The sequence below is a fragment of the Hyperoodon ampullatus genome, assembly GCF_949752795.1.
Source record: "Hyperoodon ampullatus genome assembly, chromosome: 12".
NCBI lineage: Eukaryota > Metazoa > Chordata > Mammalia > Artiodactyla > Ziphiidae > Hyperoodon > Hyperoodon ampullatus.
Window position 1 is genome coordinate 37,255,140 of NC_136925.1, and position 26,806 is coordinate 37,281,945.

The 26,806-nt window shown below is 39.0% G+C and overlaps 1 protein-coding gene across 4 annotated transcripts in view; it reads right to left on the bottom strand.

The window, feature by feature from the left end:
- The window catches only part of ATG5 (autophagy related 5), a gene marked incomplete at both ends in the record, with an annotated part of 121,503 nt that overhangs the window by 35,270 nt on the left and 59,427 nt on the right, over positions 1–26,806 (bottom strand). For 2 of the 4 annotated variants that reach the window (XM_079716512.1, XM_079716515.1), the window contains one exon: positions 15,302–15,396. The exons of 1 other annotated variant lie outside the window; for it this stretch is intronic. In XM_079716512.1, coding sequence (XP_079572638.1) covers positions 15,302–15,396 — 95 coding nt within the window. The remainder of the gene's footprint in view (positions 1–15,301; positions 15,397–26,806) is intronic. One more of the 4 variants, XM_079716513.1, reaches the window with a different exon arrangement.

Here is a 26,806-nt window from a genome sequence, read left to right on the forward strand (position 1 = left end):
TTAATAGTTGCTTTCTTTTCAAAAATCCACATAGGAAGCAATTTAAGACTAAAACAATCCCAGAGTAGTAACTAGCTTATTTAGCAAGGGCAATCAAAATCTGCTGTGTTGGGCTGCCCCCTACAGGCCTCAATTTACCAATTTCTTTTAAAAGGTGTCTAAGGGAATATCATTAGAATCTTACATTAAGAATATTAATTAATTCGAAAGCAAAGTTTTATTCACTCATTCATTCTAGCAGGAAACAGTCTCTGAGAAACCTCTATAAAGATACAGAGAGAAATGAAACAATTCCTCGACCTCCAGTAATTCACAGGTTACATCTTACAGAGAAATCACATAGACTTCAACAGATCCATGGTGAAATACTGCAAAATAGCTTAACAAATGTCTATATTACAGTGTTGCATGTAGAAAAAGAACCAGGCTGGAAATCCAAGACTCAAGTTCTACTCTTCTTGTCTCTGCCATTAACTATCCAGTTGAACATCTGGGCAAGAGTTTTGTGCAAGCTTTCTAAAATTAGGGGGCTGAATTAGATGATTCCTAAGGTTTCCTCCTAATGTATAATTACATTTGCCATAATAAGAGGCAGAAGGGAATGTTTTAAAACAAACTTCAGAGAAAGAAGAAATAATTTCTACATGGTATGAAGAGTTGGGGCACATACGGAGAAATCAAGAAAGACTTCTTGGGGGAAGTGACATTTGAGCTGAGTTAAGAAGCATTCTGGGAATAGGGGCTATTCCTAGCAGGAGTGAACAGAGTAAGAAAATAAAAATATCAAGCATGTTTTGGGGAACAATACATGATGTTATTTGGTAGGAGTCTATCTTTGTTTCATGAAAATCAAATTAACAGTAACTGAAATTAGTGCAAATGGCAAGAAAGTGATAAATGCAAATGGTTCTGGTGCTGTACAATTCTAAGAAACTAATCAAAAGAGATTCCAAGGCATTTTGTCTAGAAAATTGAAAGAAAGTGGTAAAGAAATAGGGAACTGAAACAGAAAGAGTAGGTTATGTGAGTACTTGGCAGTAATGAGTAATAGATTTTGGGGACCAGACAGAGCCTCACAGAGAAGACTACACTAAGACCAGAAATATACTGATAAATGGAGTGAACTATTTGTCACATATGTTACACTAGTCATAGGGGGTATGGCAATCCCTATCATCACTGATAAAATAATTCACAGCAATAAAATCTAATAATAATTACAGCAAATAATTTGCAAATTATTTCCTATGTGCCAGGCATAATATCAAAAAGTATTACATTTAATTTTCATTAACAACCCTATGAAATATTATTATCCCTATTCTACGAATGATAAAATTGAGGTCCAGAGATGTGAAGTGAATGCCCCAAGTCACAGCTAATTGGGATATAATTGCCTAAATGAAACTTCTCCATCTTAACCACTTGGTATATTAATGAAAGTTACAGATTCAATTCCTACAAATTTTTCAAAGTTCTTTACTGGAGAACCTATGTAGAAAAAAAAATTCCAAAATAATCAAGGATAGACAACTTTTAGAAAAAGTAATAATCATCTATCATTTATAGCAATATTCATGTTCTTAAGCAATATGCTAAGCTAAAATTTTTGTATTTAGAAATAATTAGAAAGAACAGATTAAAAAAAAAAACCTTAGAAAATTCCTCAGTCTTTATTCTCTTCCCCAAATTTCTACAAAATCCACCTATCTAAATTTGGAGGTTAAGAATTATTAGAAGTGGTGATGTCATCAGTAATGATGGAGTAAGTACTTCAAATATCCTATCTTCCATAAAAGCAATGAGAACACTGGCAAAAACTGTGAGAGACTGAATTATTAATTTTTAAAACTTCCCACAAAGAAACACCCAGAACCAGATGGCTTCCCAGGTGAATTCTACCAATTATTTCAAGATCTAACACAAATCCTTCACACACTCTTCCAAAAACTAGAAGAGGAAACACTACCCAACTCATTCTATGAGGCCAGTATTACCCAGATATCAAAATCAGATGAAGACATACAAGATAAGAATACTAGAGACCAACAATGGTTATGAATATAGACACAAAATCCTCAGCAAGAAACCAGCAAACCTGGACTTCCCTGGTGGCACAGTGGTTAAGAATCTGCCTGCCAATGCAAGGGACACGGGTTCAAGCCCTGGTCCAGGAAGATCCCACATGCCACGGAGCAACTAAGCCCGTGCACCACAACTACTGAGCTGAGCGCCTAGAGCCTGCAAGCCACAACCAACCACTGAGCTCGCGTGCTGCAACTACTGAAGCCCATGCGCTTAGAGCCCGTGCTCCGCAACAAGAGAAGCCCGCGCACAGCAATGAAGAGTAGCCCCTGCTCGCTGCAACTAGAGAAAGCCCACGTGCAGCAACAAAGACCCAAATCAGCCAAAAATTTTAAAAAGTAAATAAATTAAAAAGAGAAAAGGAAAGAAAGAAACCAGCAAACCAAACCCAGCTACATATGTTATATAATCTGACTGACTGGTATCTATCCCAGGAATACGAGGTTGGTTCAACAAAGAAAATCAAGCAATGCAATACATCATATTAATAGAAAAAAGGGGAAAACCCCACATAAGAACCTGAATAGACACAGAAAAAGCACCTGACAAAATCCAACACCCTTTCATGATAAAAATACTCAACAAAATATAGGGAACTCAATCTTATAAAGGGCATATAAGAGAAACTTACAGGCTAACATCATACTCAGTAATGAAAGACTGTAAGCTTTCTTCCCCATTAAGATCAGGAATAAAACAAGGATGTCTGCTTTTGCCACTTTTATTTTGACTCTGTACTGGAGGTTCTAGTCAGGGAAATGAGGCAGGAAAAAGAAGTAAAAGGCATTCGAACTGGAAAGGGAGAAGTAAAACTACCTCCATTTGTAGTGACATGACCTTCTATATGGAAAATTCTAAGGAAGCAGCAAAAACAAAAACCAAACCAAAAAAACCCTCCACAACTGTTAGAAGTAAGAAACAAGTTCAATGAGGCTACTGGATACAAGATCAATATACAAAAAAATCAATACTATTTATACACACTAGCAAAAAGTCCAAAAATGATAATAAAAACTGGATCAAAAAGAAAAAATTACATAGGAATAAATTTAACAAAAGAAGCGGACAGGGCTTCCCTGGTGGCACAGTGGTTGAGAGTCCGCCTGCCGATGCAGGGGACACGGGTTCGTGCCCTGGTCCGGGAAGATCCCACATGCCGTGGAGCGGCTGGGCCCGTGAGCCATGGCCGCTGAGCCTGCGCGTCCGGAGGCTGTGCTCTGCAATGGGAGAGGCCACAACAGTGAGAAGCCCACGTACCGCAAAAAAAAGAAGCAGGCAACTTGTACACTGAAAACGACAATACATCATTGAAGACCTACATATATGGGAAAAAATCCTGTGTTCACTGATTGGAAGACTTAATATTGTTTGTAAAGATAGCAATACTCCAGGGAATTCCCTGGCAGTCCAGTGGTTAGGACATGGGCTTTCACTGCTGCGGGCCCAGGTTTGATCCCTGGTCAGGGAACTAAGATCCTGCAAGCTGCGTGGTGCAGCCAAAAAGAAAAAAAAGATAGCAATACTCCAGAAATTAATCTACATATTGAATACAATTCCTATCAAAATCCCAATTGCCTTTTTTTTGGTAGAAACTGACAAGCTGATCCTAGTATTCATACGGAAATGCAAAAGATCCAGAATAGCCAAAATAATCTTTAAAAAAAGAACAAAGATGGAGGACTCATACCTCTTGATTTCAAAACTTACTACACAAAGCTACAGAATTCAAGAATAGACATATAATCAGTGGAATAGAATTGAGACTCTAGATACAAATCCACACATTGTGGACAACTAATTTTCAACAAGAGTGCTAAGACAATCCAATGAGAGAAAGAGAAGTCTTCAACAAATCATGCTGGGAGAACTGGAATATCTGCATACAAAAGAATGAAGGTGGACCCCTTTACCTTGCACCATATACAAAAAATTAACTCAAAATGGATCAAACACCTAAATCAAAGAACCGAAACTATAAAACTTTAGAAGAAAACATAAGAGGAAATCTTCATCACTTAGTATTAGGCAAGGTTTTCTTAGATATGATAACATAAAAGCATAAGTAATAACAACAACAACAAAAAGAACTGGACTTCATCAGAACTAAAAACTTTTTTGTGTTTCAAAGGCCATGACCACGAAAGTAAAAAGACAGCCCACAGAACAGAAGTAACTATTTATAAAGCATATATCTAGTAAAGGTCTAGGATCCAGAATATATAAAGAACTTTTACAACTCAACAATGAAAAGACAACCCAGTTTAAAAATAAGCAAAGAAGAGACATTTTTCCTAAGAAGATATACAAACCATCAGTAAGCCCATAAAAAGACGCTCAACATCATTAGTCATTAGGGAAAAGCAAATCAAAATCATAATGAAATACCCCTTCATATCCACTTAGGATAACTAATCAAAACAATGTACAGTAACAAGTGTTGGCAGGGACATGGAGAAACTGAAACCCTCATTCACTGCTGGTGGGAATGTAAAATGGTGCAACGATTTGGAAAACAATATGGCAGGTTCCTCAAAAGGCTCAATGTGGAGTTATCATATGACCCACCAGTTCCACTCCTAGGTATATACTTAGGAAAAGTGAAAACATATGCCCACCCCCAAATTTGTACATAAATGTTCATAGGAGCTTTCTTTGTAACAGCCCTAAAGTGGAAACCACCCAAATATTCATCAACCTGATGAATGGTTAAACAAAATGTGATGTATCCATACAATGGAATGTTACTCAAGTTAAAAAAAGGATGAGGTACTACATGCTACAAGACAGATGAACCTTGAAAATATTATGCCACATGAAAGAAGGCAGACACAAAAAGACACATATGATGTGATTCCATTTATACGTCCATGTAGCACATCCACAGAAACAGAAAGTAAATTAGTAGTTGCCAGGGGGAGGAGGGAAGAGAAGTGACTACTAGTGGGTGATGTGATTCCATTTATATGTCCATATAGCACATCCACAGAAACAGAAAGTAAATTAGTAGTTGCCAGGGGCCAGGGAGAGGAGGGAAGAGAAGTGACTACTAATGGGTATGGAGTTTCTTTTTGAGGTGATGAAAATGTTTTGAAATTAGATAGTGGTGATGGCTGCACAACTGTGAAATACTAAAACTGTACACTTTAAAGGGGTGAATTTTATGGATGTGAATTATATCTAAAAAAAAAATAACCCACTAGAATATTTGATCCTAAAATTTTGTGATACGGAACCACAAAATACCCTGAATAGCCAAAGCAATCTTAAGAAGAACAAAGGGCTTCCCTGGTGGCGCAGTGGTTGAGGGTCTGCCTGCTGATGCAGGGGACACGGGTTCATGTCCCGGTCTGGGAAGATCTCACATGCCGCGGAGTGGCTAGGCCTGTGAGCCATGGCCGCTGAGCCTGCGCATCCAGAGCCTGTGCTCTGCAATGGGAGAGGCCACAACAGTGAGAGGGCCGTGTACCGCAAAAAAAAAAAGAAGAACAAAGCTGGAGGCATCACACCCCCTGACTTCAAACTGTGTAACAAAGCTATGGTAATCAAAACAATATAGTACTGGCAAAAAAACAGACACATAGAACAATGGAATAGAATAGAGAGCCCAGAAATAAACCCATAGATATATATATGGTCAATTAATTTATGACAAAGGCACCAAGAATATACAATGGGGAAAGGATAATCTCTTCAATAAATGGTGTTGGGAAAACTGAACAGCCACATGCAAAAGAATGAAACTGGACCACTATCTTATACCATTCACAAAAATTAACTCAAAATGGATTAAAGACTTGAATGTAAGACCTGAAACCATAAAACTCTTAGAAGAAAACAGTAAGCTTGTAGATATCAGTAAATGGTAAGAAAAGTGCTAAGCTCCTTGACATGGTCTTGCAAATAATTTTTTGGATCTGACTCCAAAAGCAAAGGCAACAAATGCAAATAGAAAAGAATGCTGGACTCTATTTCTTTAATCCTTTAAAACTCAAATCATGTTTCAAATTAATTCTTCATTAATTGAACCAACCTATGCCTGTAAAACATTAATCTCATATCCAACTGCCTAAGTCTCAATAAACATTCATCTTCTTGCAAAAAAGATATCCCTTTATAATATGGGCACATGTATATACTATACAGAGATAGATTTGCACTCTAGTCCCTGCTCCACTGCTCACTAGCTTTGTGTCTTTTATCTGGTCATTAACTTCCACCTTAAAAGAAGACAATAGTATTTGTTCTGTCCACACAAAGCTGTTGTGAAGATCAAATGAGGTAACGTGAAGGTATTTTACAAAATATAAAGTGCTAAACAAATAGGATTTATTATTATTATATATCTCATATAGCTCTGTTCTACTTTAGGGCAATAGTAGAGAATGATAGTTTACTCAACAGAAAATCCAGCCCAGAATTCTGTAGTAAAAATGTATGGTATGAATGTTACAGTCTAATTTATTATGAGACCAGAATGACCACCACCTTCATAGATAATGAGACCTTCCTTAGTTTGTTATATAGTTTGTGTATTTAGTGAGCACCTATTATGTGTATGGTACTGTGATGAACATAAAGATATAAGCACAATACAGAGGCTCAACTTCTTCTCTGCGTTTACTAAAGAAGGAATTCTCCTTAGCTGTTTAATAAATGTTTAAAATACTCTGACCAACCTAAATGCCCATCGACACATGAATGGATAAAGATGTGGCACATATATACAATGGAATATACTCAGCCATAAAAAGAAATGAAATTGAGTTATTTGTAGTGAGGGAGATGGACCTAGAGTCTGTCACACAGAGTAAAGTAAGTCAGAAAGAGAAAAACAAATACAGTATGCTAACACATATACATGGAATCTAAAAAAAAAAACAAAACACGGTACTGATGAACCTAGTTGCAGGGCAGGAATAAAGAGGTAGACATAGAGAATGGACTTGATGACATGGGGTGGGAGGGCGAAGCTGGGACGAAGTGAGAGTAGCACGGACATATATACACTACTGAATGTAAAATAACTGGCTAGTGGGAAGCAGCAGCATAGCCCAGGGAGATCAGCTCGGTACTTTGCGATGACCTAGAAGGATGGGATAGGGAGGATGGGAGAGAGGCTCAAGAGGGAGGGGATATGGGGACATATGTATGCATATGGCTGATTCGCTTTGTTGTGCAACAGAAACTAACATGGTAATGTGAAGCAATTATACTCCAATAAAGATCTATTTTAAAAAAAAAGAGAGGGCTTCCCTGGTGGCACAGTGGTTGAGAGTCTGCCTGCCGATGCAGGGGACATGGGTTCGTGCCCCGGTCCAGGAGGATCCCACATGCCATGGAGCGGCTGGGCCCGTAAGCCATGGCCGCTGAGCCTGCGCGTCCGGAGCCTGTGCTCCACAACGGGAGAGGCCACAACAGTGAGAAGCCCGCGTACCACAAAAAAAAAAAAAAAAAAGAGAGAGAAAAAAATACTCTGGAAAGAAATTAACGTCATAAGCTGACCTTAAATTTATACATAGAAAGGTGAAAATGAATGATATGCCTTCAACTTGCAAGTTATGTATCATTTTATAACTGTTACCTTCACTTGGATCAGAAGTGAAGTTATTTTGAGAACTGAGCATCCATTCTGTACTTTCTTGTCTTTACATATGAGATACAAATCCTGTTTTTAAGCACAGATGTCTTAATATTCATTGTAGCATGTACCACCACAGCTAGGATGTGAATTAAGTATTAGATACCTTGCCCCAAGGATTACTGCCATATAATTCTTTACATGAAAAAACAGCATAATAACAACTATACATGGAGAGGATTCTGGGAGCACAGAAGCTTAACGCTTCCCCCTCTCCCTTCTACTCCCAAATCTATCTCATACCCAACACAGTGGCTCTCCTGAGCTAAAGCACCTATTGGGGCGAGTAGGCAGGGAGGACCTACATGGAGGAGCTACAAACCCTCTGCAATATTCTCCCCTCTGGGTGGACATGAGCCTAAGGACCAACGAGTCTATGGATCCCCAAAGGCTAAGGAAAAAGCTGGGAAAAAAGGCTGAATCCTGCTAGTAACGTTTATTATTCAATACTGTCTTGGCAATGCAATACTAGCAATGTGATAAAGCAAACAAGAAATGGCTGAAAAAATTACAGCAAGAGGTGTTGTTTTTTGGGTTGATGCCATAAATAAATATCTAGAAATGGAAATGAAATAAAGAAAAACAAAATCTAAAAAACACCTAGAAATAAATTAAAAAGAAAGGCACAGGGCCTATTTGAGAACATAAAACAAAATCTGAATAAGAAAGATGTACCGGGGCTTCCCTGGTAGTGCAGTGGTTAAGAATCCGCCTGCCAACGCAGGGGTCCATGGGTTCGAGCCCTGGTCCGGGAAGATCCCACATGCCGCAGAGCAACTAAGCCCGTGCACCACAACTACTGAGCCTGCGCTCTAGAGTCCACACGCCACAACTACTGAAGCCCATGCGCCTACAGCCCATGCTCCACAACAAGAGAAGCCACCACAATGAGAAGCCCACACACTGCAACTAAGACCCAATGCAGCCAAAAACAAAAACAAACAAACAAAAAAGATGTTCCATGTTCTTATGTAGGAAGATTTGATATAAAAAGGTGAATTCTACCAAAATTAAAACAGAAATGTATTTCCACTTATTAAGCATGAAAAGACTGAAAAAAAGGTAAGGGGTGAATTGCCCCAGCAGGTATCAGAAGACTAAAATCAAATAAAAATAATACTGTTATAAGAAAATACAAATAAACCAATGGAATGGTTTGTAAACATTTTTTACAGAAAGATACCATAAAAAAAATCAAGACAAATTTTATAGTTGTGATTATTTTTTACAAAGTGTTTGATAGAAAAATGGTTAATATCTATAAAAATAATTTTTGTAAAATCAGATAAATAACCCAAAAGAAAAATAAGCGAAATATTAATTTTGCCCTCAACTCTGTGCTCAAGACCAACAGGCTGTCCTCATACTTACAATGTCCCCTCTGCCTTCAAAGGTCCTCTCATCACTCTTTGCCTACCTTAATTCTATCCACTTGTCAGACCTCAAAAGACATGACACTTTCATCAAAGAAGGCTTCTCTGCCCTACTAAGCTAGATCAAATTCCCCTTATAGGAATTAGGCTTTATTGCACTATATACTTCTCCTTCACAGAACCAATCACAGTTGTGATTTAAAATTTGTTTGTATACTTATTTGATTAATTTCTTTCCACCTCTAGATTATAAACTTTTAAAGCATGATGTACCATATTAATAACCACTTGCATCCCCTGTGCACAGTATTAGGCATAGCATGCAATGTTTGTGAACAAATGAACTTGAATGAATGAATGAGACAACCTTTTCTTACATGTAGCATATTGGCAGGATAACACTTATGAACCCATTGCTTCTTGAAAAACAGAAATTATGTGCCTAATTTTTACTATACAACCTAAATACCAATGCCTAAGGACTTCACAGTCACTTTACAAGTCTTTTTTAACAGATACCCTCCTTAATCACATCTGTTTACCTGTGCTTGTCTCAATAACATTTTAGTTACATTTTTGAAGCACTTCCTGCCATTAACCTCATCTCTAGAATACTGGCTAATATGAAGCACCTGGATTTCAGGAACACAGACCTGAAACACAGACGCTAAAGTAAACTGTTATGTAAATGACAGAAATGACACATTTTGGGGTCTGTAATGGATCTCTAAACTACTTTTGGACCTATTTTACTTTTACCACTAAAATTCCGTCATTGGATTTATAGCCATTTTGAGCCAGCGGTAATCAAATTACAGATGAAAAAGAACTAAAGTTTTCCAACAATCTGTATAAAAGTCAACCTTTAAAGAATATCACCAGTTAGAGATTTTCTAGGTTTGGTCAAAGTGGACTTCACTTTATGTGATACTTATGTCTTGAAAATTGTGTAAGCTTAATTTTTATAAATAAAATTATATTTTCTTTGTAAGTCTTACCTATGTCTGGATACTAGTTGTTCCACATTTCATATGTGTGCCCCTGAGCAAGTGATTTAAAATTCCTCAGCTTCAGTTTCCTGACATGTAAAATCAGATAATGATCCCTACATCCTAAGATGGTTTTGAGGCTTCCAAAGATAAAATGGGCCTCACTGAAGCATGCTTGCTGTCCTATCCTTTTCACCCCCTGCTATACAGGAATTCTATTAGAATGCTGCAAAGTAAAAAAGTTTAGCAAAATTATGCCCTTTATTTGTCCTATTAATAAACCTGGATTTTCAGGTTTTATTTAAATTTACTTACTAATTTAAGGTCTCAAATAGTCCAGAGATCTATATCTAGTATATTAAAGAAATGAAAAGTACAGATTAATCAAAATGCCACACAAGTAAAAGCTACACTTAATCAATAGACTATCCCAACCACACAAACTAATCAGCTGTAAAGGAGTCAACAGCAGAAATATGGTATTACCTTTAGATCATATAACTAAGGAAAACAGAAAGCAGATCCCATCTTCCTTTCATCAAGGTATGAATGAAGATTCAAAAATACAAACTAGGGAAATGGAAAAAGCCAGAGAATGGACAATGGACAAAAACTAAGACTCCTAAATTTTTATATTCACTTATGCATCTCACGTCTAAAATTTTAATCAAGTTCAAGAAAACCAAACCAGATAAGGGTAAAGCCAACAGCAAAGTCAATAAAGAGAACCAATAAAACCCTGAGGCTCAGGGTCTTCTCTGGTGGCGCAGCAGTTAAGAATCCGCCTTTCAATGCAGAGGACATGGGTTCGATCCCTGGTCCAGGAAGATCCCACATGCCGCAGAGCAACTAAGCCCATGTGCCACAACTACTGAGCCTGCACTCTAGAGCTCGTGAGCCACAACTACTGAAGCCCGCATGCCTAGAGCCTGTGCTCCACAACAAGAGAAGCCACCGCAAGGAGAAGCCTGCGCACCACAATGAAGAGTAGCCCCTGCTCGCCACAACTAGAGAAAGCCTATGAGCAGCAACGAAGACCCAACACAGCCAAAAATAAATAAATAAATAACAAAAAACCCTGAGGCTCTTGTCTCTCCCTGTTTGAGGCAAAGCTGCCACTGTCTTGACAGAGGAAAGATCAGGCAGCAAGCTCTGCCCTAACAGTCACCACCTGGCAGTCAAGCAAATTTTGAGAATTCTCTAGCTTCCCACTTTCTATCTAATTATAGAACTTTATGAAAACCATTCTCTCTCACACATACACATTCTCTTTCCCTCTCTCTCTCACATTCTCTCTCTAAATCCTTTTATGTTATGATATGACAGTAACAGGTATGGATACATCTGACAATATTCCCCAGAAAAGAATGGTAAATACTGCCATAAAGGAAAGAACTGTGCTTACTGTAAAAATAATAAATCTGCTCTGAAATCAGGAGTATAAAGTGTTTGAAAAAGAATATCATTGGTATAATTAGATAAACCTGTAATATGGCTTCTTTAAAGAACAATTCCGACCAGATGTATACATTCACTCAGTCATGCCCTTTTCATTTTGTGGATGAGGAAACGAAGGCCCAGCAAGACAGTAAGCACCTGTGGACACACAACTAGTCAGTGCCACACCTCCCACAGAGCCTTAGAGGCCTCCCTTCTAGTGCAGTGCTCTTAGTAGGAAACCTGTTTTTCAAGGGAAACTGCTTTGGCCTTTATGTCTCAAATATCTGACAACTTGGCGAGCTCAGAGAGGTTTACATGAAGTCACAAATTGTCAGACTAGGTGAATAAGGCAAAACTGTGATCTTGATCTATCATGCACTGTTTCTGGATGCAACCCTTCCAACAGCTCTTTTCCACTTGCTCCTACTATTCTCCCACCATCTGAATTAATTTTAAAAGTGTTTTTTCTTCAACTACTACAACAGCACTATCCTTGTTAAAGCCAGCTAGTTCTTTCAGTTTTGGATTATTTGAACTATAAAGTCTTTTTTTCAGCTTCAGAATTATGTGATCTTTGGTGCTTTTAATATTCCAAGATTCAACGAAGTAAGTACTTGTGAAGCACCTACAGTGTACGTAACACTGTGCTAAATCCTACTACACAGATTTAAAAAGGAAAAAACAAAAAAACCCCAAACAAACAAAAAAAACTAACCTTGCCTTCAGATATCACTAGCATGTTGAGTGTATTAGTGTATCCACAATGCTAGTTAGATCAAGAATTACCTAACTTGGGCAAATCAATGAACCTGTCCAGGCCTAGATAAAGAGATTTTCAAACTGTGCTTTAGAATTTCCATAAATATGTGATGCTATAACCACTGGTCCCCAGGAGGACAGAGTCAAGCCACCTGAGTCAATCTCACTTATCCCCATCTACCCACCCCTTCCAAGTTCAACCCCAAAGTGGGCTGCTGCATTAAAAAAAAAAAAAATGGGGCTTCCCTGGTGGCAGAGTGGTTGAGAGTCCGCCTGCCGATGCAGGGGACATGGGTTCGTGCCCCGGTCCGGGAAGATCCCACATGCCGCAGAGCGGCTGGGCCCGTGAGCCATGGCCGCTGAGCCTGCACGTCCGGAGCCTGTGCTCCGCAACGGGAGAGGCCACAACAGTGAGAGGCCCGCGTACCGCAAAAAAAAAAAAAAAGAAAGAAAAAGAAATGAAATCTACTCAGAAAACTTCAGGACCACTCTAAAATTCTGTAATAACCTGTTACTGTTTTTAATCCGTATTTTAATCACCAATATCTATGTCAGTGATGGTGAAGACGCAGCCTCTCCCTATGAGATTTACAGACCACATAAAGGATCCTACCCACTATAAGTACTATACTTAGTCCATAAAATCTGACTCAATTTTGGCTTTTCTCAGTGGAATAACTAAAGCATATCACTAATGAATCTAGTTCTGTAAAATCACTCCTGAAGTTCTCTTAGGGAATACCTAGGTGGTCAGTACCAATGCATGTAACGTGAGACACTTCTTCTCTCCATACAACTAGGCTTCCTGCCACCTTTCTCACATTATTTTATGCAGCTATAGTAACTGTCCTATTTGCCCACTGTTTAACGTAACAGTTGCCGAAACTGTTCTACCGCTCTGCTGCCTGTACAGAGAAGACTGAGACTGTCTCATGTGAGCAGCAACAATGTTTCCCTTCCTTTTCCTTAACAGGTCTCTGCAAACCTCTCTTCTCTTGGGCTAAAAACTTTACTGGTTAATCCCAATCCTCAATTGCCTTGCTCCATCAATTACTTTCCTTCTCATTTGATAAACACATTCTTCCATGAAATAACCTAAAATTTTATTCTGCCTTAGCCTTCCCATTACTTCGCCAAGTCTTTATTATACTGTGGATGATCCGTGGCTTATGACACATTGTCTTTAGCTATCGCTGAGTGACACTTTAGGAAGCAGCTTTACTGAAACTATTATTATATTTTTACCGTAGGTAAGGTATAAAGGATATTGCCCTGTCCCTTCAAAATGAGGCCACGTGAGAATTTCTTTCCTAGGTGGTGCCCAAGAAAAGTTAGCTTTCCTGATGACCTAGTAGGTTTTCATCATATATAAAATGAAAAACAAAATTATATCTCATCACATTTCTTTCCCCTTTGCTCTGGCTACAAGGAAGCTTGGGGTCAAATTTATAGGTCAATTTTAATAAATTTGATGATCTCACTTATTCAGAGCGTAGGTCATTTCATGCTGGGTTTCCATTTTATATCTTTGGTGGCTCTAATTTTAAATTTCAAACTTTTTCTATTTTGTGACTATACAAAATATATTCTTGTAAATTGCCTCAGATTCTTCATGATACAAGATAAAGTATAAATAAATAAATTATGGCATTTCCAAACCCACTGGGTAACATTTGTGCTTAACAAAGACTCGTGGAATTAAAATTTTACTTTCCTGAAAAAAGGAAGCAGAGGTGTGTGGCTGATTAGATCATCTGGTCTCGTTCCATCAGGCATTTTCCTCATTTTATTTCTATTGTACATATTATGAATCCATGATCTAAACATAGGCTATCTGCCACTATGTTAATGAAATAAATGGGAAGCAACCTTATGTAAGTCATAAAAACTTTTTATTCTTTGAGTATATTGGGATTTTTGTTTTTTACTTTTCAATTGGACAGTTTGTTTTCCTCTTTGAACACACACTAATATGATGGCGCTATAAAAGATTAAAAAATAACTGGAGAAGTAACTATGAGTAAAGACTGTGAGATAGTAAAAATGGCTACTGAGGGAAGTTATGACACAATCTCTTTGAGTTTGAATCGAGGGCCTGCTAGATGAGAGTCTATGTTTGTGATACTCTGTTTCTAATTCCTATTCTTAACTGCTTTTTCTATGATCGTAGGCAACTAGCTTTCTGGATACCATTCATTCAATGAAAATTTACTCAGTATTGCTATACAGGAAACACATGGTAGTTTTAAAGTACTCTACAGAAACACGGAGTTTCTTAATCCCATGAAAGTGTACAGTTATGAGATGCTACTATTTATTTTGTTGTACAACACTGAGGACCCATCATCTAAAACAAATACAGTCGATTCTCATCTGTGGTACTTATGTTTTATAAAGTTACTGCAAACACTGAATTAACAAATACTGAACCATTGCTCTTAGGGGGACTACAAGGGTTACTGCAAGTCTCTGGTCACATGTCTTCAACTCATCAATACATAACCTTGTTTTATGTATGTTTCTGTATAAAGATAGCACTTTAGCACTATGCTTGGGAGTCATTTTTAACATCAGTATTACCAACAAAAAGCACAAAAATGTGAAGAACGCGGCACTAAATAGACTGGGAAATGTCACTTGTTTACAGTATGAGAGCAGAAACAAGAAGGCACAGCATCACTGAAAATGTGCACATGGGCAAATCAAATTTTTCATCACTCTGCACATGTCCAGGGTAGTACTGTTGAGTACTGACTTTGAGGTTGCAAATAAATTTTAGCAAGCAGGCTGATCTGCAAATACAAAATCTGCAAATAAAGAGCACCAACTAAATGAGTCACATATTTTCACAGTGCAGTCTCTGATTTGACTGCCACCAAAAGGAAGAGATCTGGAAAACCCTAATAAATGTTATTCAGTTACCATGCAAACTGAAAAGACTTTGGACTAGAGTGCTTCAAGAAGTAGGATGTCTGAGGCTTTCATAAGTTGGTATTGTTAAAAATGTTACTTCCTACCTGGTATATTCTAAAAGGGATGTAACGAAATCCATTTTCCTCTGCAGGATATTCCATGAGTTTCCGATTGATCGCCCAAAACTGGTCAAATCTGTCTGTAATGATAAATTATTCATAAAAATGAACATTATAATTTAATACCTCATATGAAGAGATCAAAGTTGTTAAGCATCCATTCTAATAGAAGTTTCTGAAAGGGCATTATTTCTATATTATTTTTTCTTAAACTTATCTTTCCATAACTAAACATAAAGCAAGATATAAAATTATTTTTTTCTACATTATTGTTGCTTCCTTTTCCTAGATATCTCCATAGACACTTTTTCTCATAAGAGAAACCCTAAATAGATTATGACTACTGGTGTTATCACAGCAAAAAACATCAGGTATAGATGAATGTCTCAATTCCCTTGGTCCTATTCCTACTGTCTAAACTATAAAGGCACAGCTTCAAGTGACCTAAAGTTTAACCACAAATTGTTTAAAGAAACAAAGTAAAAATACCAAACACAGTACACATTAAACAGAAAAAAGATAAAATTATAGGACAGGCTTTGAAAGAAATGTGAAACTGACACTTAAATAACTGTCAGTTGCAGTTAAATCTTAGACTGATTAAACAATTCCTTTTTAGGGCTTCCCTGGTGGCGGAGTGGTTGAGAGTCCGCCTGCCGATGCAGGGGACACGGGTTCATGCCCCAGTCCAGGGAGAGCCCACATGCCACGGAGCGGCTAGGCCCGTGAGCCATGGCCTCTGAGCCTGCGCGTCCAGAGCCTGTGTCCACAACGGGAGAGGCCACGACGGTGAGAGGCCCGCGTACCGCCAAAAAAAACCCTCCTTTTAAAAAATGTAAGGCTTGCTTTAACCAAAAAAAACACCCACTTTACTGATATATAATTCACATACCATAAAATTCACCTTTTTGAAGTGTTAACTGAGTGGTTGTTAGCATATTCAGAGTTGCCAATATCTAATTTCAGAACATTTTCATCATCCCCAAAAGAAACCTGTACCCATTAATAATTATGCCCTCCTCCCCCATCCCCTGGAAATCACTAATCTCTATTCTATTCCAGAGATTTCATATAAATGGAATCATATAATATGTGGTCTTCTGCATCTATTTTTTTTTCTTACTATGTTTTCAAGGTTCATACATGTAGCATGTATCAGAACTTCATTTTTACTACCAAATAATATGTCATTGTATGGAGATACCACATTTTGTTTACCCATTCATCAGTTTGTAGATATCTGGGTTGTTCCCACTTTTTGACTATTATGATTAATGCTACCATGAATATTCATGTACAAGTTTCTGTATGGATGCGTATTTTCAATTTTCTTGGGCATACTACCTAAGAATGGAAATGCTGAGTTACACGGTAACTGTTTATCTGACATATAGTAACTATGTTTTGAGGAACTGCCAAACTGCTTTCCAAAGAGACTGCACCATTTTACATCCTCACCAACAATGTATGAGGGTTCTGATCTGTCCACATCCTTGCCAACACATTATTGTCCATCTTCTTTATTATAGTCATTCTAGTGGGTATGAAGTGGTATCCCCTTATGGTTTGATTTCCATTTCCCTAAAGACTAATTATGCTGAGTATCTTTTCATTTGTTTCCTAGCCATTTATATATTTTCTTTTGGAGAAATGTCTATCAAATCCTTTGTCCTCTTTTTAACTGGGTTGTTTATCTTTTTGATGTTGAGTATTGTAAGAGTTCTTTATGTATTCTGGATACAAGCCCCTTAATCTGATAAATAATACACAACTGGTTTTTTTCCCATTCTGTGTGTTGTTTTTTAACGCCTTTAACTCACCCAGATTTCTACCTTAAAATATTTTTTATACACAGAAATTTATCTCAGAATCAAACCTCTGTAAAGTACATGAATACTCCAGAATCTCAGGTCAGCCTGGTATATTCTCTACTACTAGACCCATCTCAACCCAATTTACTGGCAATCTATTCATACTGCTTAAGGCATCATAATTATATATAAAAAACAAAGTTTAGTTGTTTCTTCTTAGATGACTGTGACAGGTTCTAGGCCTTCTCTAATCTCATTTTCAACTCCAATCTGGGGAAAGACACATACTACAATAGAACTGGTAGGATAGGGAATTTAGAACCCAGTCAGTCCAGGGCAATTTCACAGAGGACAACTAAGGTCCAGCTTGTTATGAGTTTAGTTAAGAACCAAGACAAGACTCTTGGTCTTCTGACTCAAAGCCCACAACCGTTTCAACAGTTGCAACCACAAAACTGCATCTTAATGCTAAGAGTAGCTCCTTTAACCACAATTCTTTCATGTATGAATCAATTATTCAGTCAATGCTTTTTAAAAAGCATCTTTCTACTTTCAAGTATCAAGCAAGAATGTGATAGCTAAATAAAGTGATTCTTCATGCGCTGCTGAAGTTTTACTCACTGCCTCATCATTAAATCTCTAACACCTACCACAGTGCATGCACAACATATGCTCTTGAATCAATGAATAACAGAATACTACATATATAACTTTTCATTAAAATTTCTGGATTCTAATCCTAGGTCTGCAACTTAATAGCTAGACTAGAAACAAATCAACTGAAAATTCTGCCCTAATTCACTTACAGATGAAATAAAAGGAGTTAAATAGTTTTAATACCTCTTCTAAAAATAAAATTTTGTACTTATTTAAGACGCCTTCTTTATCAAAATATAACTTATTAAAAACCACAAGCAAACCTCTATTAAATGAAAAACTTATACTGTTTCTAACAGGGGGAAAAAAATGGGCTAAAGCAGTGGTCCTTAACCAGGGAAGATTCTGCTCCCCTGTGGGTCTGGGGACATCTTTGGATGTCACCAATATGTGTGTGTTACTAGCATCTAGTGGGTAAAAGACAGGGATGCTGCTAAACATACCACAACGCATAGGACAGCTCTCCACAACCAAGAATTATCTGACTCAAAATGTTCATAGGGCTAAAGGAAGGAAAGCAAACACAAACAAACAAAAAGTACAGAAAAGTGATTAGTAAAAAGCTTTCACGTACCTATATTGCAAAAAAGTAAACTGGAAAAAGAAACATTACTGTGCACATTACCAATTACTGACACTCAGCTCCAAATTCACCCTTCAATATATACACAGGCATAATGGACACAATTTCTTTAAGCATCTCTAGCGTGACAATCACATTAAGCTTTCTCAGTAGAGAGTACTGAAAGGACACTGCAGGAGAAAGGGGCTCCTGCACGCACGCACGCGCACACACACACACACACACACACACACACTCTCTCTCTCTCTCTCTCTCTCTCTCTCTCTCTCTCTGAAGGCCCCTTGCCCAAATTAGCACCCTGTTTTCCTCTGCAGGCCCATATGGGTGGCTGGCCTACAGTTTCCCACAAAGACGCCAGTCCCTCTGCATTCCTGTGTCACTTGTTGCTGGTGGCCCGCACTCCAGATTTTCCTGACTTCCCAGCCACTGCAGACCAGCTCCAATCTGGGCAAAACAGTGAACTTCTCTACCAACCCAATGGGCTGGAATATATGTTCTCCAGTGAGTTCTAAACCCAGCCCTGGGAAGGGACGCCTTTTAAGTGTGACCTTCCTCTTTAGCCCTAGGGTACCAGATATGATTTTCTTATATCTTCAGTTACTCTTTTACCAGAGTTTAATCATTCAGTATATAATACTTAACCTATTTAACCCTCTGTGTGGTTTCTATCTCCTGACTGGACCTAGTCTGATACAACTATGTTTTAAAGGAATAAAGACATAATAAAAATCTGTATTAAGATTAGCTTTATCTTCTTATAAAAATGTTATGTTCTTAAATAAAATAGGCATTTCCTCAACAATACCAAAAACATTCCAACCAAGAATAATCTAACTTTTATAAGCCAAAGTTATTAACTAGAAAGACACAAATAAAAGAAATTAAAAGAAAATCAGTGCTGAGTTTCAGTTTATAACCAAATGTCTTTCACACTGGGTTTTGTAACATCAGGAACTCTTCTATCCCTTAGTCAATAATTAAATAAAATTGGAGTAAGGATGTATTGCTAACTTCTTACATGGTAATGAATCAAGCACATATTAACCTGTTACCAAACAATACTTTGAATATTGGAACTATGTTATTAGTTATTATAATTAAGTTGTAAATTTAGTTATTTGTGTCATTGGCCACGAAAACAGTACCTACAAGTAAAAGAAGCTCAATGGTCTTTAGCTGCTCATTTTTTAAACTGTAAAGTTAGGTAAATGAACATCTATTTCAACAGCTTTCACATTAATTTAATTCTAATTCTAAAACAAAACAAACTACTAAGTAGAAGAAAATTAAAACTAGCAGTCACTTAGCTTATACAAAGAATGGGAGGAAAGAAGGTAACTGAATGTACTTCTTGCCAGAGCTATTAAGAATATGATTGGGACTTCCCAGGTGGTGCAGTGGTTGAGAAGCTGCCTGCCAATGCAGGGGACACGGGTTCGAGCCCTGGTCTGGGAAGATCCCACATGCCGCGGAGCAACTGGGCCCGTGAGCCACAACTACTGAGCCTGCGCATCTGGAGCCTGTGCTCTGCAACAAGAGAGGCCACGATAGTGAGAGGCCTGCGCACCGCGATGAAGAGTGGCCCCCGCTCGCCGCAACTAGAGAAAGCCCTCGCACAGAAACGAAGACCCAACACAGCCAAAAAAAAAAAAAAAGAATATGATTGATAAGTTGGTTTCTGTTTTCTACAGCTGTGCTATAGAAAGTCAATCTATTTTTTTAAAGATATTAAAAACAGAATTCCTCAAAATCCTGGTGGCCACCAATTTTTTTTTCTCACTCTCTGCTGAATTAAGCTTTTATATTGGCCTTGGAAATTTTTTTTAAATCCAGAAAAAATTTTTTAAACCAAATCGGATCTTCCTAAGAAGCATGAAAAATAAATTGATTACATTTGTATTCTTTATTCCTCACATGGAAAAAGCTGCAGAAAAAAGTGGCAATCTTAAAGGATGTTTCTGCTCTTCCACTTAAGCTTTATTAAGAACTCAAGGCAAAATAATTTTTAATATTCAAATGCCACAAACAATGTATTCGTCTACAAGATCCCACAGGAAACATGGAGGACATCTAAGGGACTGTGACGCAGCCTCAATTCAGTAATGTGGTATCGCTGGCTGGGATATAACCATAGGGAAGGGGTGAAATGGCTTCCACATGCACACCATCCACTTCCTGCTCTTTAAGTCTGTGATGTCAAAAAGAACAGATTTACAGCACCCTAAATAAGTGTCAGATCATGATGGCCCATAAAACACAGGCTTTAAGCATTTCTTTAAAGAGAAAAGCAAATGGTTGAAAATCACTACTGAAGGGAACACACTCCTCACAAAATTCTGCATTTATCAACAGTATTATTCAAATCAGTACTACAGGTGGCCATGTAATATACATGGTGTTTTGACCAGAGGCTTTCAAAATTTATAGCAGAAAACATATCCAAGTACAGACCTATTTGAATTAATTTCTTAACATGTAATATAGTAAACATCTTTGTGAAGCAAAATAGGAGGGGAAAAAAACCAATAATTACTGGTAGGGTACCAAACACAGGTGTGTTAAATATGTGACTTGTATCTTCAAACTCATTTGTCCTCTGAGTCATATGTTAACAGGACAGTTAGGGCTGACCCAGGGAAGGGAGCATTCTCTGTACGGCAGCAAGTCCACTGGTGCTTGGATGCTTCGTAACAGAACTACACCCACACATTTCCATGAGAACTTCTGTTTGAGGTTTAAAGTTACTGTGACACATCTTCAAAGAAGTCTTGAAAATGCTTCAAGGACCCCTGAAAATTTGTCATGAAGACAGAAGTAGGCAGGACCAGCAGGCTGGCCTCTGTATTAAGGCTGAGAGGAGAACCAAACCAGGAGAAGGTCAATCCTTAATCCTGTTCGTAAACACTCATCTTGGCAATAGGATTGTACCCTGGGGAATTTGTGGTTTGAGTGAGTCAAAAGAGCAATAAAACCTGGATCTGAGGAAATCTTTGACCTGGAGCATCACTGTCTCAGAATAAACTGAGAGAAGACATTTATAGTAGTCTCCCCTTATCCATGGGGGATACGTTCCAAGACCTCCAGTGGATGCCTGAAACAGTGGATAGTACCGAATCCTATACATACTGTTTTTTCCTATACCTACATACCTGTAATAAAGTTTAATTTATAAATTAGGTACAGTAAGAGACTATCCTGATTGCCAGCATCACTAACATTTGGGGGCCATTATTAAGTAAAATAAGGGTTATTTGAACACAAGCCCAGCAATACCACAACAGTTGATGTGATACCTGAGACGGCTACTACGTGACTAACAGGAGGGTAGCACATACAGTGTGGATATACTGGAATCATCTCCTATACTTCACATGCTGAGGTGAGACGGAGCAAGATTTCATCATGCTACTCAGAACAGTGCACGATTTAAAACCCGTGAATTATTGATTTCTGGAATTTTTCATTTAATATCTTCAGACCACGTATGCCCACAGGAAACTGAAACTGTGGAAAACGAAACCATGAATAAGGAGGAACTACCATACTCCTCTGCCCTAAAAAAGAAGTGCTGTCTATTAAAATAAAGTCAATTACTGGGATTCACTCTTGGAATACATTAAAGATGCTGTAACACACAGTCTAGAAAACTGGCATCAAGGAGAGGAATCAATATATATTTTTACAGTTCAATTCCCTCTGTATTCACTGCTACAACTTTCATCTAAACCACCATCAACTCTCATCTGAACCACTGTGACAGCCTCCTAATTGGTCTCTGCCCTTCCACTTGTATCCATAATACACAACATCCAGAATGCTCTTTTAAAACATAAATTGAATCATACCATGAATGAATAAATTTCCAAACATTTTTCTAATGGGCCATAAGGAATAATGCTTTATAATGTACTTTAACAATACGATTATTTGAAGTTAAGTACTAGAATCATTATTAAAAGAAAAAATGCACTGCATCTCCTTACTGGCTACAAATGGGGCAGACTGCTCCCCACTCAAACTCTGCATGCAAGCAACCACAATGTTGGTAATGAAATACCTCCTTCCCAGGAAGCTGGTTCCTTTCAGCCCCCTCCCACTCCCTTGGAATGCAATGGTTCCTGCATCCCTCTGAGATCTCGCTGCCTACCAATCTGCTTACTTACTAAAGCTCCAAATCACACTATTTTTCTTTTCTGTCCCTAGAAAACACCAAGCTTATCCCCATATCAGTTAGAGGCTTGGAATCCCCCACTTTTCTAATCATCACGTAGCTGCTTTTTTGTCATCATCCAAGTCTCAACAGAGTGTCACCTCCTCAGGGGAGAATTTCCTCATAATTCTAGCTAAAGTATTATTGTTTTCTTCTAAACACTTACCGTTCTTTGAAATTACCCTATTTACATGTTTAATTAGTTACTGTCTCTCTCCCCCAATTAAAATGCATTCCAAGAGTCAATCCCAGTAGTTGACTTTATTTTATTTATTTATTTATTTATTTTATTTTATTTATTTATTTATTTATTTATTTATTTATGGTACACGGGCCTCTCACTGCTGTGGCCTCTCCCGTTGCGGAGCACAGGTTCCGGAGGCGCAGGCTCAGCGGCCATGGCTCACGGGCCTAGCCGCTCCGCGGCATGTGGGATCTTCCCGGATCGGGGCACGAACCCGTGTCCCCTGCATTGGCAGGCGGACTCTCAACCACTGCGCCACCAGGGAAGCCCGACTTTATTTTAATAGACAGAATTCAATTACTGTATTTCAACCAATTAAGAAACATTTACTTCAAATTTATTTTCAAATTGGGCCAGTAACAACGTAAAAGGGATTCAAAATTCAAAAAAAAATCATAATATAAAAAAACCCCAACTTACTCTATGTGCTCATGTTAAAAATTTTAAAAAAAGGAAGAATGGGAGCCGGAGGAAGATGGCGGAAGAGTAAGACGCGGAGATCACCTTCCGCCCCACAGATACATCAGAAATTCATCTACACGTGGAACAACTCCAACAGAACACCTACTGAACGCTGACAGAAGACCTCAGACCCCCCAAAAGGCAAGAAACTCCCCACATACCTGGGTAGGTCAAAAGAAAAAAAGAATAAACAGAGACAATAGGATATGGACGGGACCTGCACCAGTGGGAGGGAGCCGTGAAGGAGGGAAGGTTTCTACACACTACAAGCCCCTTCGAGGGCGGAGACTGCAGGTGGCGGAGGGGGAAAGCTTCGGAGTAGCGGAGGAGAGCACAGCAACAGGGGTGTGGAGGGCAAAGCAGAGAGATTTTGGCACAGAGGATCGGTGCCCTCAGGCACACACCAGCCCGAGAGACTTGTCTGCTCGGCCGCCAGGGCGGGCGGGGCTGGGAGCTGAGGCTCGGGTATCGGCTTTCAGTCGGAGCGCAGGGAGAGGTCTGGGGCTGGCCGCAGGAAGAGACCCTGAAGGGGTTAGTGCTAGCCCGGAGGGAGTCCGGGGAAAGGGTCTGGAGCTACCGGAGAGGCAAGAGACTTTTTTCCCTTTTGTTGCCTGGTGCGCGAGGAGAGGGCATTCCCCTCCCTCCCCTCTGCCTGAGTGAGCCAGAGCCCCCGAATCAGCGGCTCCTTTAAACCTGTCCTGTCTGAGCGAAGAACGGACGCCCTCCGGCGACCTACGCGCAGAGGCGGGGCCAGGTCCAAGGCTGAGACCCGGGAGCTGTGAGAGCAGAGACAGGGAAATCTCTCTGTGCAGCCTCCGAGGCAGCGGATTAAAGCTCCACGGTCCATTTGATGTGCCCTGCGTCTGTGGAGTGCATGAATGGACAGCGAATCATCCCAAATTGAGGAAGTGGACCTTGAGGACAAGATTTAAGACTTTCCCCCCTTTTTTTTTTCCTCTTTTTACAACGAATTCTCTCAAATTAAGGAGGTGGACTTAGCAAGATTTCAGACTTTTCGCCCTTTTCCTCTTTTTACAACGAATTATCCCAAATCGAGGAGGTGGACTTGGAGAGCAAGATTTTTGATTTTTCCCCCTGCTCTCTTTTTGTGAATGTGTATGTGTAATCTTCTGTGTAAGATTCTCTCTGTATAGCTTTGCTTCCACCATATGTCCCAGGGTTCTTTCGGTCCGTGTTTTTTTTCAATAATTACTTTTTAATTTTAATAACGCTACTATATTTCATACTTTATTCTATTTTACTTTACCTGCTCTTTCTTTTTTTCCTCCCTTCCCTTCCTCCCTCCCTCCCTCCGCTCCTCCTTTCCTTCTTTCTTTTTCTTTCCTCCATCCCTCCCTCCCTCCCACCCTTCTTCTTTCCACTTTCTTTTTCTTTCCTTCCTCCCTCCCTCCCTCCTGTCTTTCTTTCTTTCTTTCCTTCCTCCCTCCCTCCCTCTCTTCTTCCATTCACTCTTCCTTTTGCTTTCATTCCTCCCTCCCTCCCTCCTTTCTTTCCTTTCTTTCCATCCTTCCTCCCTCCCTCCTTTCTTTCTTCCTTCCTTCCTTACTTCCCTTCTTCCTTTCTTTCAATCTCTCTTTCTTTCTTCTACTAATTATTTCTTTCTACTTTTTCTCACTGTTATTCTGAGCCGGGTGGATGAAAGGCTCTTGGTGCTGCAGCCAGGAGTTAGTGCTGTGCCTCTGAAGTGGGAGAGCCAACTTCAGGACACGGGTCCACAAGAGACCTCCCAGCTCCACATAATATCAAGCAGCAAAAATCTCCCAGGGATCTCCATCTCAACACCAGCACCCAGCTTCAGTCAACGACCAGCAAGCTACAGTGCTGGTCACCCTATGCCAAGCAACTAGCAAGGCAGGAACACAACCCCACCCATTAGCAGAGAGGATACCTAAAAACATAATAAGGCCACAGGCACCCCAAAACACACCACCAGACGTGGACCTGTCCACCAGAAAGACAAGATCGAGGTTCAACCACCAGAACACAGGCATTAGTCCCCCCCACCAGGAAGCCTACACAACCTACTGAAACAACCTTAGCCACGGGGGACAGACACCAAAAACAACGGGAACTACGAATCTGCAGCCTGCAAAAAGGAGACCCCAAACACAGTAACATAAGCAAAATGAGAAAGCAGAAAAACACACAGCAGGTGAAGGAGCAAGATAAAAACCTACCAGACCTAACAAATGAAGAGGTAATAGGCAGTCTACCTGAAAAAGAATTCAGAATAATGATAGTAAAGCTGATCCAAGATTCTATTTCCCAGATCCAAAATCTTGGAAATAGAATAGACAATATGCAAGAAACAGTTAACAAGGACCTAGAAGAACTAAAGATGAATCAAGCATCGATTAAAAACACAATAAATGAAATGAAAAATACTCTAGATGGGATCAATAGCAGAATAACTGAGGCAGAAGAACGGATAAGTGAGGTGGAAGATAAAATAGTGGAAATAACTGATGCAGAGAAAAATAAAGAAAAAAGAATGAAAAGAACAGAGGACAGTCTCAGAGACCTCTGGGACAACATTAAACGCACCAACATTCGAATTATAGGGGTTCCAGAAGAAGAAGAGAAAAAGAAAGGGACTGAGAAAATATTTGAAGAGATTATAGTTGAAAACTTCCCTAACATGGGAAAGGAAATAGTTAATCAAGTCCAGGAGGCACAGAGAGTCCCATACAGAATAAATCCAAGAAGAAATACGCCAAGACACATATTAATCAAACTGTCAAAAATTAAACACAAAGAAATCATATTAAAAGCAGCAAGGGAAAAACAACAAATAACACACAAGGGAATCCCCATCAGGTTAACAGCTGATCTCTCAGCAGAAACTCTACAAGCCAGAAGGGAGTGGCAGGACATAATTAAAGTGATGAAGGAGAGAAACCTGCAACCAAGATTACTCTACCCAGCAAGGATCTCATTCAGATTTGATGGAGAAATTAAAACGTTTACAGACAAGCAAAAGCTGAGAGAGTTCAGCACCACCAAACCAGCTTTACAACAAATGCTAAAGGAACTTCTCTAGGCAAGAAACACAACAGAAGGACTATACCTACAATAACGAACCCAAAGCCATTAAGGAAATGGGAATAGGAACATACATATCAATAATTACCTTAAATGTAAATGGACTAAATGCTCCCACCAAAAGACACAGAGTGGCTGAATGGATACAAAAACAAGACCCATATATATGCTGTCTACAAGAGACCCACTTCAGACCTAGAGACACATACAGATTGAAAGTAAGGGGATGGAAAAAGATATTCCATGCAAATGGAAATCAAAAGAAAGCTGGAGTAGCAATTCTTATATCAGACAAAATAGACTTTAAAATAAAGACTATTAGAAGAGACAAAGAAGGACACTACATAACGATAAAGGGATCGATCCAAGAAGAAGATATAACAATTGTAAATATTTATGCACCCAACATAGGAGCACCTCAATACATAAGGCAAATACTAACAGCCATAAAAGGGGAAAT